We start from the raw sequence: 12686 nt of genomic DNA, 5'->3' as shown, positions 1-12686 counted from the left end.
AAATTTTATGGTCAGGTACTGTCTGGGGTTCTGTCGGTCTTTACCAATGCATAGAGGTTTGGAATACCTGGGATCAACCGAAATCGCGGGTTTTGGGAAATGTCAAAAGCAAACCCCTTATCATTTCTCTCTTACCTTCCTTCTTATACCCCTCCAATGATCTCGTTTGTAAGGAGGTATTCCAATCTCAGTGACCGCATAATTACAAATGAATCTCATATAAAAGCACTGTTAACCTGGAACCCGGACACGCCGTACAGCTCCCTTCAACTACCGAACGGAGCAATCGCTAAAGACGTGAAACAGAGGTACCACCAGCTGGCCAAAATATATCATCCTGACTTGCACACCAATACCACACAGGTCACCTTTACCGATACACATGGACATCGCGTTTGCATATCCCGGAAGGAGCTAGAAGAACGCTTCCGACGGATCTCAGCTGCTTATCAAATGCTAAGAGATACTAAAGCCCGGAGAGAATATGACATTTCAGGAAGAGGATGGGTTACACCACACGGCCCCGGAAGATCCAGGCATTCCACGCAGGCATCCACCAACCGATTTGGTGGAGCTGGAGTTTCGGATCATGAATTCTTTTATGCTGGTACATGGGAAGATTTTGCTAGGATGCGGGCTCAGCAGGATCCTGGGGTAGCGCGGAGAGAAAGGGAAGAACTGAATCGCATTTTTCTTACTGGAGCCTTATCAATGGCAGCGGCTGTATCAATTTTGTGGCTAGCTTGGTCCGTTGGAGGACTAGATGAAATTGAAGCGCAAACCACAGAGGTTCACGAAAAATGTCTCTCGGATCTTGAGAGGTGTTACACTAATTACGGGTTTGAGCAGAACAAAGTGACACGAATAAATCGATTTCTCTGGCTCCGTAAACTTAACGAATTAATCATGGGGAACATAAATCCAATGCATATTCAGCCCGTTGCCTTAAGTACTGATCGCTTGATGGATTACAACACAGATTTTGTCGCGGCTACCTCCCAATCGGGCGCCTCCACCAGCGCGGAAGATAGTAGACGATGAGCATAAATAGGCTAATTTAGCATGCAAGGAAAAGTGACTAAGCCATAGTCCGTTGCTCCAATTTTGATTTTTGAAAGTACCAACCAATCGGGCCCATTGCTCTGGTTTGTTTATGTTTGTGGCCCTCTACCCCACACCCCAGGTTCTCTGTTATCTGGCTTAAACTTGTTATCTGGCTGGTCTTTATCGACTGTTCATAGAAAAGAAGCTTCTCGATTTGTCCCCTCGTCTCTGCGTTCCTCCCTTTTCATATCTTTCCTCCGCTTCTTCTTACCTTCACCCACTCAGAATGGAGTTCAAGAAACCCGCAACAGTGCTGAATCTGGCCAATATCAGACAGGCCTTGGTCCGAATGGAAGACACCGTGGTGTTCAGCTTCATCGAAAGGTCCCAGTTCTACGAATCTCCATCCGTGTACGCCCCCAATAAGTACAAGATCCCCAACTTTTCAGGTTCTTTCTTGGACTGGTTGCTCTTGCAAAACGAGAAGACCCACTCGCTTGTCAGGCGTTACGAGTCTCCAGACGAGACCCCCTTTTTCCCTGATCAACTGGAAGAATCGTTTCTTCCAAGTCTAAACTACCCTCCAATTTTGGCTGACTACGCCGATGAGGTGAACGTAAATGACGAAATCAGAACTGTGTACATTGAAAAGATAGTTCCCCAAATTGCAGCTAAGAAAGGTGATCAAGATGAGAATATTGGATCCACAGCCTGTGCAGATGTTGATTGTTTGCAGGCTTTGAGTCGTCGAGTGCATTTTGGAAAATTTGTCGCAGAAGCTAAGTTCCAAAATGAAATGGCCCGCTACACTAATTTGATCCGCAACAAGGACATTAAGGGCATTGAAGAAGCTATTACAGATTCCGCAGTTGAAGCTAAGATTTTGGAACGTTTAATTGCCAAAGGTCATGCCTATGGTACGGACCCCACGCTTAGGTATTCGCAGAACCCTCAATCAAAAGTACAGCCAGAGGCAATTGCTAAGATATACAAAGAGGTAGTTATACCTCTGACCAAGAAGGTGGAGGTTGAATATCTGCTTAGAAGGTTAGGAGATGACGACGAAGCAGAAGCTCAAGACCCTCAACGCAAGACTCAGCTGATGAACAGACTATTATCCAACAGCTTGTGGTAAAATCTATTGTGGCGTTCTTTCTATGTATGTATAGTTCTTATTTACCTTCTACCTTTAATCAAGTAATCTCATGGCGGACTCAAAGGCCAAGAAAGTAGCTGCATTGGCAGGAGCTGCACGGAGAATGGTTGGGGCAAATCCTCTAAAAAAGCCCTTCACTCCATCCACCTTATAAATATGTTTGGCTACGCTAAAACCGTTACGAAATTCAGGGTTGGAAATATTATCAGTTTGCAGTCTTGATTTGATCACATCTACCGGGTAGACTGCAAACCACATGGAGTAACCAGCAAGACCACCAAAAACGCATAGCTTCCACCCTGGAATGTCTTTTCTGGCAATACCATCGTGCTTCATAGTTCTCTCAACGAGAGATTCAAAGGTCATGAAATAAACACCCATTCCCTGGCCCTCTCTTATCAACGTTGGCCCAAGACCTCTCATCAATGACGTGATACCTCCAGTTTTGAGCAATTTAGTAGCCACATCCAATGGTCCTTTGTAGGCTTTATTAGTTTGGGTTTGAAGTCTGATACGAACGTGTTCTATTGGAGATGCAAGGAAACCGTTGGCAACACCAGCAAATAGTCCACATGTATAATACTGAGCATTGCCCAGAGCGACACCCTGAGAGGCATAAAATCTTTTCATAGCCTCATTGACGCTGAATTGGACAGACACACAAGCTCCCACTCCTAGCAAAGGAGTCAATGTTCCCTTGTAAAATGCGAGAGGCCCTTCCTTGTAGAATATTTGACGAACGACATCCAAAGCACCTGAAAATCTTCCAGGAGGAGCACTCTGAAGCCGCACCTTGACGATATCAAACGGTTGACCGGTCAAAACCTGTGCAATACCACCGATACTTCCAGCAGTAAGATCTTTAGCCGTTCTGTTGGTGTCTGGATCTTCTGGGATCATTGAATACAAAATAAATTGTGTGTTGAGATTGCGACAAAGTTGTGCTTTATAACTTGATAACCATGAATAGTTCGCGCAGGAGCGGCACTCTGGATATACGGCTTTACTCGATTCACTAGGGTCCAAAGGGTCTCAAGGGACGTTGGTGGACGTTGGACTGTAGTTTATTTTTGGGCAGCATGAGCTGCAAGGAGCAAAGACCAGCTTTGAGACATTCCGTTGTCCAGATTCAAAGGATCAAAATCCTTACGCACAAAAAAATCGTATGCAAATTCTGGCTCAAATAAGACAGTAGATAACGTCAGTAGACCTTTCCAACCTCCTTCGGGAATTGCTGACACAAATTCTTTTCCTAGTCTTTGATTCCATTCTTCCTTGCAGAACTTGGGATTTCGAATGAAGCTGGAAATAGGAGTTAGGGGAAGCATGTGGATTCCATGGATGTACTCTGGACGTTGGCCAAAGTAAGTAGTGTGATCTATTTTGTTTTCAAACAATATTCCACTCACTTTGTTTCCCACAAATTGTCTCGGCATTATTTGATTATCGTCCGAGTATAGCATGTAGCTGTTAACAGCATGTCTTTGAACTCCCAGCATGAGTTTGCCCATCGCTACTAAGTGCTTATTATCAACTGCGAGACCCCAGCAATAGAGAGCGTAACTCATATTGTAATCTTCACTGGAACTCTCTTCATCTTTACCGTCCCCCCGTGCAAAAAGACCGGTAGCCCAAGAATGGCCGTGAAACCAGTCAAAAGATCGAAACTGGGGGAATTGGCTGTGGTCTTCAATAGGGGTTGCAACATCCGATAAGAGTGCTTCAACCCAGGGTCTAATCCATCGCTCTCTCTGGCCGGAATCAAAATCCTTGTCCACCTTGACCAGCAATGCTGCTGCGTGTATATGGTATTCATAATGGAAATGATGATCATTGTAATGTGTATTCCCGTAATCTACGAAAATATTACCATCAAGGCCAGCACCAGACACGATTCCCTTCCAAAACGGATCATAATACAGTGGCTGAGGTTGCTTGTTGTTAACAAATCTTGATAAAGCAGCCTCTAATCTTCTTAAAGCCTCTAAAGTCAGCTCTCTATCACGGACTTCATAAGCTAAGACATATAGTTGGTATGCTGCCTTGTCCAATATCTTTCCTGAGGTATACATAGAGTCTGTGCAACTCCATTCTACTATTCGATCAGCTGCAAACTCTGATCTGGCAACACGACAGATTTCCTGGTGGGCTTTCTTTGATATAGCATGGCTAGTGTTACTTTGGTGTAACGAAGTCCATGGAGCAAACTGGAGCTCATGAGGGGGAAGCTGTTCTGTCATTAATACAGATTTTCCGGAAGTACGCACTAATCTCATCGGCCCTTTGACGGTGGAATTCAGAGATAAATCTGTAACCTTCCCGCAAGAAAGAACAGTGTATTGATGGGGTAACGTCCACATTGCGAGGTCACTGGGCCCATTGGATTGTAAGAGGTCAAAGTTAAATCCATAAGTGCCTGTCTGAGTGGTTTCATTCTGCACCAAAGAGGAGTCCCCGTACAAGTGCATTCCAGTGACAACATTCCCGCATATCTCATCGTAATGGGGGGAATCTAATTTCGCAACTTGGACCAAAGTTTGGCCTTGAAATGGACCTTGGGAACATGAGGTGATTTCTTCCGGAGAATTGAATTGCAGATCACAGTGAGTAGATACGTACAAAGACCATATCGTATTATCGTTCAAAGTGGCCCGATATTTTCTCATTCCATTGTTGAGAGTTCCAACTGCAGTCAATTCACGGAACCCGACATTAGAATACAACCTTGGCTGGCAATTCTCGTAAATGGCACTAACAAATGCCATCCCCTGAATTATTGGAACAGTTATGTTGGATCCGTAACCATTGGACAAGCTTAAATGACAGTACAACTTTTTGGTATTGGTAACAGACACTTGAACTGGGCTTGAACCAAATTCCATTGCCGATAAACACAACGACAAAATGGCAACAGGGCTGAAAAAGAACTGGGGATGCTCCAAGGTATTGTCAGGTCCAAAAACTTTCATGTGTTCATCTACGTGGTTCAAGGCAAGACCTGGCCGGTTCATGTCTTTAGGAGGGATCCATAATGAGTAGGGATGGGTCCATACTGGACAAGAGTGATCTTCCAACAATAACGTTTCGTAAAAGGAATTGGTAGGAAGTGGACTTGAGGCTCTTGAGTATCCTGCAGGTAAGGGTACCGGATACCGATCAGCAACCGGAAATAACGTAGTCACATCTTGGTTAAGAAGAAAGTTTTTAGAGAAGAGATTGGCAGAGCTATTAGATGACTTGGGCAATGGTGCCGGGGGTCTGGAATATCGCAAATGAGTTTGGGACTGGTGCTCACTATTCTCATAGTTTGAAGCTCCACCAGACTTAGCCCTACTTTTCTCTTTCAGTTTGTCTAGCAGCCCCATTTTTCAGTGTCAACCCCAAACTCTGCCACTGATCTTCAAAGTGTGTTTGCTAGATAACACGAGAAACCAGGGTGATTACGTCATCACATGTTTCGATACGTTATCAATCGGGCCTAGCGGTCCGCGAAGAGTATTTTTGATTCCGTGCTCCCCTGCAATCCTCCCACTTAACCGCACCTAATAAGATAGCCTAACGGGAGCTTTGAATCATTCCTCAGGGTCCCATTCGACAGAAATCGAAAAAGAGGAGGCCTACCAGTGGAGAAAGTAAACATCAGCTTTGTTCCGGAACTAAGGACCAACCATTTGAGTCATCTTAATAGAGCACGATATATAATACCCTTTGTTTCTTTTGTGTGTCTTTTTTTTTTACCCTTGATTGACTCATAGCATACACAGATGCCTTCCAATAGTTGTGTGACTGACAATTCATCCTTTCTTAAAGAAGAGGATCCTATAAAGACAGCCAAAGATAAAGTAAACAATGAAAGACATCTCAAGGATGCGTTAACAGGTGATGATGCTCACGCCAACATCGATGAGCAAGAGGTAAAAGGTTGGCAGCCAGAAGGATCCAAATTAAACAACAAGACTGAATCATACGACTTGCATACCGGTTCAGCAAATAATGTCAGCGAGGACAAGTATATCTCCATGGAATTTACTCCCTCTTTGGCCTCAACCAAATCTTGGCACAAAGGAGTACAGCCTCTCACATCATCATTTTTGAAGCCAAATGCTTCGTTCATCGGGTCTCAGCAGTCAGGAAGATCTACGTATGAAGTAAAAGTTGATTTGAAACAGGTCGATCTCAAAAAGTCCACATTGACTGGATTTCTCACAATTAAAGGTCTTACAGAGTCGCATCCCGAAATTATTACCCTTTTCCAAGGAGAAATTGTTGGCCCCAAATTCTCCTTCTTCACTAATAAAGATAGCTGGGGTTCTGATTCCCGTACTGATATCCAGCACTGGTCTCGGTTCCCCAGTTTTCGAAGTCTAAATTTCAACTCTGGGAATGACGTACTCAACAGTCACATCTATGATAACTACCTAAACAACGAGTTCATCTACATGAGATGGAAGGAAATGTTTTTGATTCCAGATGCCAAAGTTAGAGATATAAAGGGGGCATCGTTTGCTGGATTTTACTACGTATGTTTCAGCCAACTAACTGGATCAATTAGCGGGCTATATTTCCACAAGTACTCTGAAAAGTTCCAGCAGCTAGAATTGTGCCATGCTCCAGACGGCGGGTGTAGCTCCTACTTCAAGCTAGCTTAGAGAGAGAGAGGAGATAGACGGCGACACATTGTAGGCAAGGAGGAGCCATTCACCCTCAAGAGCTGGTCTTTTGGGCGCCATGTGTGCACACGCGGTTTAATCGCTTACCGGAGGTGTTCTAGTGTTTTGGCAGGGATATAATTCTTTATTAATAGAGTGTATGAATTAAATTAGGTACCTATCGCCTATGCGATATGGCCAAAAAGGGAAGTGTAACTACTTGCACCATGTTGCCTTGAACACCGGTAACGTGGTAAGTGCACGACTGTGTGTTAAAGACGGAATGTATGGAATGTGGGTGTTTCTCACAAGGAGAATCTAAAACGAACCTTCAAGGACTCAAACGCTAAGCCACGCGTTATTGGCCTTGTGTAGGCGGCACTGCTGCACACTGACGGCCCTCAATTGCACTGGAGGTTTCCATCTCTGCCTCCTGAGAAGGCCCTCATCGCCAGTCCCACTTGATCGGATCAATGTTGCTAGTATGTAGATCGGTATTTATGTTAATCTGAGATTGCCAGATGCGGCAATAAATCTAGATTTATCATGAAACTTTTTCTTCAGACTCTTGCTCGCCCGAATATATAGTTTAACAAATCCAGCTCGATCTGACGTTCGTTAGAAACAAACCTTTGATCACTCCAACTACAAGAGAAACTTGCCTACTCACTGCCTTATAGGTACTTACATTCATTCCAAGTTCTTTTTGTTCAGTCTTTCCTTACATTCATTTTTTAACCGTGCTTCTCAATATGAAATCTCAACTTATCTTTATGGCTCTTGCCTCTCTGGTGGCCTCCGCTCCTTTAGAACACCAACAACAACATCACAAACATGAAAAGAGAGCTGTGGTGACACAAACCGTTACTGTTGCAGCAGGTCAAACCGCTGCTGCTGGCTCTGCCCAGGCCGTTGTCACCTCCTCTGCTGCGCCAGCATCGGTCGCTTCCTCTGCAGCAGCATCGGCTTCTTCCTCCTCTTCCTCTTATACCAGTGGCGCCTCTGGCGATCTCTCAAGCTTCAAAGATGGTACCATCAAATGTTCAGAGTTCCCATCCGGCGACGGTGTCGTCTCCGTCAGTTGGTTAGGATTTGGAGGATGGTCTTCCATCATGAATCTCCAAGGTGGGACTTCTGAATCTTGTGAGAACGGCTACTACTGCTCATACGCATGTGAAGCCGGCTACTCCAAGACCCAGTGGCCTTCCAATCAGCCATCCGATGGAAGATCCGTAGGTGGTTTGTTGTGTAAGGACGGTTTGCTATACCGATCCAACACTGCTTTTGACACCCTCTGTGTTCCAGGTAAGGGTACCGCTTCCGTAGAGAACAATGTTTCCAAAGGTATCTCTATCTGCAGAACTGACTACCCTGGTTCCGAAAACATGTGTGTTCCCACCTGGGTCGATGCTGGAAACTCCAACACTTTGACCGTTGTCGATGAAGACAACTACTACGAATGGCAAGGTCTCAAGACCAGTGCCCAATACTACGTCAACAACGCTGGTGTCAGCGTTGAAGACGGTTGTATTTGGGGTGACGAAAGTAGTGGTGTCGGAAACTGGGCTCCTCTAGTTTTGGGTGCCGGATCTACAGGTGGTTTAACTTACCTATCTTTGATCCCCAACCCAAACAACAAGAAGGCTCCCAACTTCAACGTCAAGATCGTTGCTACTGATGGGTCCTCCATCAACGGTGATTGTAAATACGAGAACGGTATCTTCGTTGGTAGTTCAACTGATGGTTGTACTGTCACTGTTACCTCTGGTAGTGCCAAACTTGTGTTTTACTAAACGCTCCCACTTATACCCAATATACTGAGATCAGCAGAGTCTGTTGACCCTCTTTTTTCGTTTTGTTTTTCTTGTTTTATTACAGTTTATATTCTTCGCATTTGATTGCTACCTCATCTATCTACCTTGTACGGGGTTATAGCTACTGGTGAATTGATGATACCTTTTTAGATTAGCACTATTCAAAACGTAAGCTTGCTTGTATCTATGATATCTATTCAAAAAATAGTACTCTGACTGAGTTTTTTCAGTGTTTCTATTAGGCGCACAGTTTCAATTATCTATTAGCACCTCATCGTCAATTGCTGTGTCTCTTTCGGTATCGGTCCGGGTATTTATTATTGGACTTTTTGTGGGGCTTTTGTCTGTCCAGGGTGAGCCCAGATTAGTTTCTTTGGTCAGATCTAGGTAAACTGCATTTGTTGAGGAAGATAATTCCCGTGTTCTAGAGCTCCTTCGCCTTTTAGTTGGAGATGCTGTTTTAGGTGAAACAGGGAGAAGCTCATTCTTTATATCAGGTTTTGTTCGTCTTGGAGTACTGAAGTAAGATATGGGCTTCGGCGTCCTTCTGGTAGGGGTTGTAGGAGATACGAGGGGTATCTGGGGACTTCTTCGCAACGGCGAAGAGAAGGGGGTGCTGGTGTTTTTATTGATCAATATGAGATTGTCTCGCAGGCTAAGACTGTTTTCATCCGCTATCAATCTGTTATCCCGCTTGTCATATCGTAGATCATTTGAACTGGGATCTAGAGACGATTTCTTAAATACTGGCAAGCTTTCCTGCAAGGTAAGCTTAGAGGTCTTCTTTAACTTGTTCCTTTTATTGATCTGGTCTTCCGGTTCTTCTTGGTCGTTCGAAGCCTTTGAGTCCTCGCTCAAAGATTCCTTTGAAACATCTCCCTGACTTGACTTTATCTCTGAGTTATCTTCGGAGTTCTCTGGGCTCTCATTTGAACTCTCATTTGAGCTCGCTCCTGAAGTCTCATCTGAACTTCTCTCCAAACTGGATTCCTCACCAATGTCTTGTTCTGAATTTTGGTCTACCGCTTCGATATCCTCGGTGCTCTCAAAATCTTCATCTAGAATATCCTCTTTCTCCGCTTTCCATATATTATGCTTTCTGGAAGACACTGATTCCAAGTGACCATTGTCTTCCACGATCTCACCGGTGTGCAAATCTATTAGATCGCCTTGTTCGTCAAGGTCCACTTTAGAATATTTGTCAATGATTGACCTCCACCTTTTCTGGAGTCGTTCACCCTGTTTCTCTAGGAGCTCGGCATAAGTCCGGTTAGAGGACATCAGCGGAATGTTTGCTAGAATCTAGAAGGAGAAGCATCTTTTGACTGGAACGAGGAAGGAGCTGGCAGGAAAACTAAAGCCTGGCACCTTCGCGAACTGAATCTAAGTAATCGGTTCCCCATTGAAATTTAACTCTCAAACTTCACAGACACAGCGAAGCATGCTATTTCAAAACACTCACTCATGTATGACCGTTGTGACCTCTATTAGCTGCTAAGAGCCAATAATGGGACTTCTTGGGTCTCTTCTATAAAAGGTGTCATATTCATTCCACTGTGCTACAAAAATTTCGGCATTTTGATCTAAGGTAGTAACCCTGACCCCTCATTTCTTTCCCTATTAAGACTCCTCGTAGCTTGCAAATTTCCCGATTTGAGTTACCAATCCACCGGATCTGACCCCTAATTAATTGCGTGCTCAGCTGCTCTACCTGAACAATAGACAAAATCATAGAATTATGATTTTGCTACAGACCCGGTCATGCATCTATGAAGAATGAATGAAAGTGGAAACACCCTCCACCAAACAGTTTCAAGGATGTCCTGCACCGTTAGTCCAAAAATAAGGGTTAGCAGTGCATTGGATAATAAAACTGGATGTGTTTAACGCTCTCCGCTTTCTTAACCTGCATATTTCGTATTGACCCCAGATTTTTGTATCTCATTAAGATGCCTATGGTTGTGGTTCATAAAAGGTATTTATTCTGACCTTCAGTAGACATAAGTTGGAAAGATCTTTTTCAGAATCATACCAAGAATATGCTCTTGCCATTGAATTTGTTACTGCTGTTGGCTCCAACTATAAGTGCTGCTGCTCTTAAACCTCGTGATACCGTTCCAAGATCCCTGGTGGACGAATCTTCTCCTTTTGTAGTTGATCTACTAAGTGAAAAGTCCGACAATTCGACCCAGATTGTAAAATTTGGTAACGACAAGTTCTCTTTGGAAATGGGGCCCCAATATGGTACAAAATTGCTGTGGAACCCGTACGGTTTGAACTCCGGTTTCGACAATGAAACAGTTGACCTGGTCGGGTCTGCAGTGGGCTTGTATGCTTCCTATGAAGGGGCACTCCACGATCTCAACTACACCTCCGTCACTATATCCGACGAGACTGAAAACATGATCGACTTGTCTTTCAATGCCTACGAGGGTGAACATCACATGGTGTTATTCCAGGGTCTTGACGGATTCTATTCATATTTTGTTAACAAGAATCTCCCCACACTGGGCGAGTTTCGTACTCTTTTCCGCTTGAATCCAGACGTTTATCAGTCAGGCCACACCACTTTGAAGGACGGTCTGCTACCAACTTTTCCTGATGATTTCAAGGGTACGAAAACTTTTGATGAGACTTGGTTAGCTCCAGATAACTCCTCCTACATAACAAAATATGATTGGTCTTCTCGCACTCATGAAGAAGAGGCTTTTGGTGTGTACGGAACTTACAATGAAACCGGCAAAGATTATGGGTTCTGGTTGGTTTCCCCAGGTAGGGATTTTTACGTGGGTGATCAAACTAAGCAGGAACTTATGGTCCACAGAGAGTCCAGTACGGGAGACGTTGTTTTGTTGAACATGTTACATGGTACCCATTTTGAAGCAGACTTTGTTGAAGATTTCCCCAAGGACAAGATGTGGGGTCCTTACCTGTGGTACTTCAACAACGGTGACAAGGCGGATCTCCTCCGTAGAGCAACGAAAGAACGTCACAACTGGCCTTATCGTTGGTTAGAGGACAAGAAATTTCAAAGTAGAGGAACTGTTAAGGGAAGACTGGTGCTTAGTAACGGCCAACCGGCCTCCAACGTTAACTTATTCTTAGGTAATGAGAACTACACAATGGTCCAGGGTGCTGGATACCAATACTATTCATTCACTGATGATGCTGGCTACTTTGAGATTCCACACGTTCGTACTGAAACATCCTACCGTTTACAGGCCTTTGGAAGTTTCTGGTCACGCTACACTGCTGCTGATAAGCAACTGGAAACATTCCTCTATGAAAAAAAGATTAACGTGCACAAAGGTAAAACTAATGATCTTGGTACCATCAAATGGAGCGCCTCAGACGAAAAATTCGAAGAGCTCTGGAGCATTGGGGCTTTTGACCGCACCACTCTAGGATTCCTAGATGGTGGTCTTAAGTATGAAAACATGTTGATTGAATCATGCCCCAGCGATCTGACGTATGTCATTGGAGAAGACAATGAATCTGACTGGTGTTTTGGAAAGGGCAAAAAGGGTGTATGGACTGTTCAATTTGAAGTCGATGCTGACGATGTCAAGAGAGATGCTCAATTATATTTGTCATTTGCTGGTTACACTGGAAACGCTACTTTTGTTGGCGGAAACTCTACCAGTTTGGCCGTCCATGTAAACGATGTCGTTCTGGGCCGTGACCGTTTCAACACGAACATAACCAATGACAAATCCACTTACAGGTCTAGTTCATATGGAGGCAATTGGTACCTTACTTCTTTGGATGTCCCAAGTGGGGCTTTAACGTCTGGTACTAACAATGTCTCGTTTGTCACTACAAACTCCGAGGTAAATAAAGGATTCTTGTGGGATTCTCTCAAGTTTGTTTGGAAGTTGTAACAGGTTTATAAGCATATCGTGCGCTTGTCCACAATTGAATCATTTATTGTTGCGAGATACATGAACAAAGTGTGAACTGGGACCCATTACTACAATTCCCACGCAACCGTTGTTTCAAAGCCCATATTTTTTGACAATTGTT

The 12686-nt window shown here is 44.1% G+C and overlaps 8 protein-coding genes across 8 annotated transcripts; 5 read left to right on the top strand and 3 right to left on the bottom strand.

Annotated features, from left to right (window-relative positions):
• Positions 1–99: 99 nt before the first annotated feature.
• PAS_chr4_0051 (putative Hsp40p co-chaperone, has a DnaJ-like domain) lies at positions 100–1041 on the top strand (the record flags this gene model as incomplete). Its single annotated transcript, XM_002493413.1, has 1 exon — positions 100–1041. The coding sequence occupies one exon, from the start codon at positions 100–102 to the stop codon at positions 1039–1041; it is 942 nt and encodes a 313-aa protein (XP_002493458.1).
• Positions 1042–1330: 289 nt separating this feature from the next.
• PAS_chr4_0050 (Chorismate mutase, catalyzes the conversion of chorismate to prephenate) lies at positions 1331–2179 on the top strand (the record flags this gene model as incomplete). Its single annotated transcript, XM_002493412.1, has 1 exon — positions 1331–2179. One exon carries the CDS (start codon positions 1331–1333, stop codon positions 2177–2179), a length of 849 nt encoding a protein of 282 aa, XP_002493457.1.
• A 54-nt stretch (positions 2180–2233) lies between these two features.
• Positions 2234–3100, bottom strand: PAS_chr4_0049 (Mitochondrial protein, putative inner membrane transporter; the record flags this gene model as incomplete). Its single annotated transcript, XM_002493411.1, has 1 exon — positions 2234–3100. One exon carries the CDS (start codon positions 3098–3100, stop codon positions 2234–2236), a length of 867 nt encoding a protein of 288 aa, XP_002493456.1.
• Positions 3101–3264: 164 nt separating this feature from the next.
• On the bottom strand, positions 3265–5565 carry PAS_chr4_0048 (Intracellular beta-1,3-endoglucanase, expression is induced during sporulation; the record flags this gene model as incomplete). The annotated part of the gene is made up of 1 exon (XM_002493410.1): positions 3265–5565. The coding sequence occupies one exon, from the start codon at positions 5563–5565 to the stop codon at positions 3265–3267; it is 2301 nt and encodes a 766-aa protein (XP_002493455.1).
• A 399-nt stretch (positions 5566–5964) lies between these two features.
• Positions 5965–6849, top strand: PAS_chr4_0047 (Peripheral membrane protein located at Vid (vacuole import and degradation) vesicles; the record flags this gene model as incomplete). Its single annotated transcript, XM_002493409.1, has 1 exon — positions 5965–6849. One exon carries the CDS (start codon positions 5965–5967, stop codon positions 6847–6849), a length of 885 nt encoding a protein of 294 aa, XP_002493454.1.
• A 752-nt stretch (positions 6850–7601) lies between these two features.
• On the top strand, positions 7602–8642 carry PAS_chr4_0046 (Mitochondrial outer membrane and cell wall localized SUN family member; the record flags this gene model as incomplete). The annotated part of the gene is made up of 1 exon (XM_002493408.1): positions 7602–8642. The coding sequence occupies one exon, from the start codon at positions 7602–7604 to the stop codon at positions 8640–8642; it is 1041 nt and encodes a 346-aa protein (XP_002493453.1).
• Positions 8643–8915: 273 nt separating this feature from the next.
• On the bottom strand, positions 8916–9944 carry PAS_chr4_0045 (Hypothetical protein; the record flags this gene model as incomplete). Its single annotated transcript, XM_002493407.1, has 1 exon — positions 8916–9944. The coding sequence occupies one exon, from the start codon at positions 9942–9944 to the stop codon at positions 8916–8918; it is 1029 nt and encodes a 342-aa protein (XP_002493452.1).
• A 758-nt stretch (positions 9945–10702) lies between these two features.
• PAS_chr4_0044 (Hypothetical protein) lies at positions 10703–12544 on the top strand (the record flags this gene model as incomplete). Its single annotated transcript, XM_002493406.1, has 1 exon — positions 10703–12544. One exon carries the CDS (start codon positions 10703–10705, stop codon positions 12542–12544), a length of 1842 nt encoding a protein of 613 aa, XP_002493451.1.
• Positions 12545–12686: the final 142 nt, after the last annotated feature.

This window comes from Komagataella phaffii, chromosome 4 (assembly GCF_000027005.1).
Source record: "Komagataella phaffii GS115 chromosome 4, complete sequence".
Lineage (NCBI taxonomy): Eukaryota > Fungi > Ascomycota > Pichiomycetes > Pichiales > Pichiaceae > Komagataella > Komagataella phaffii.
This window is presented reverse-complemented; position numbering and strand designations above follow the sequence as displayed.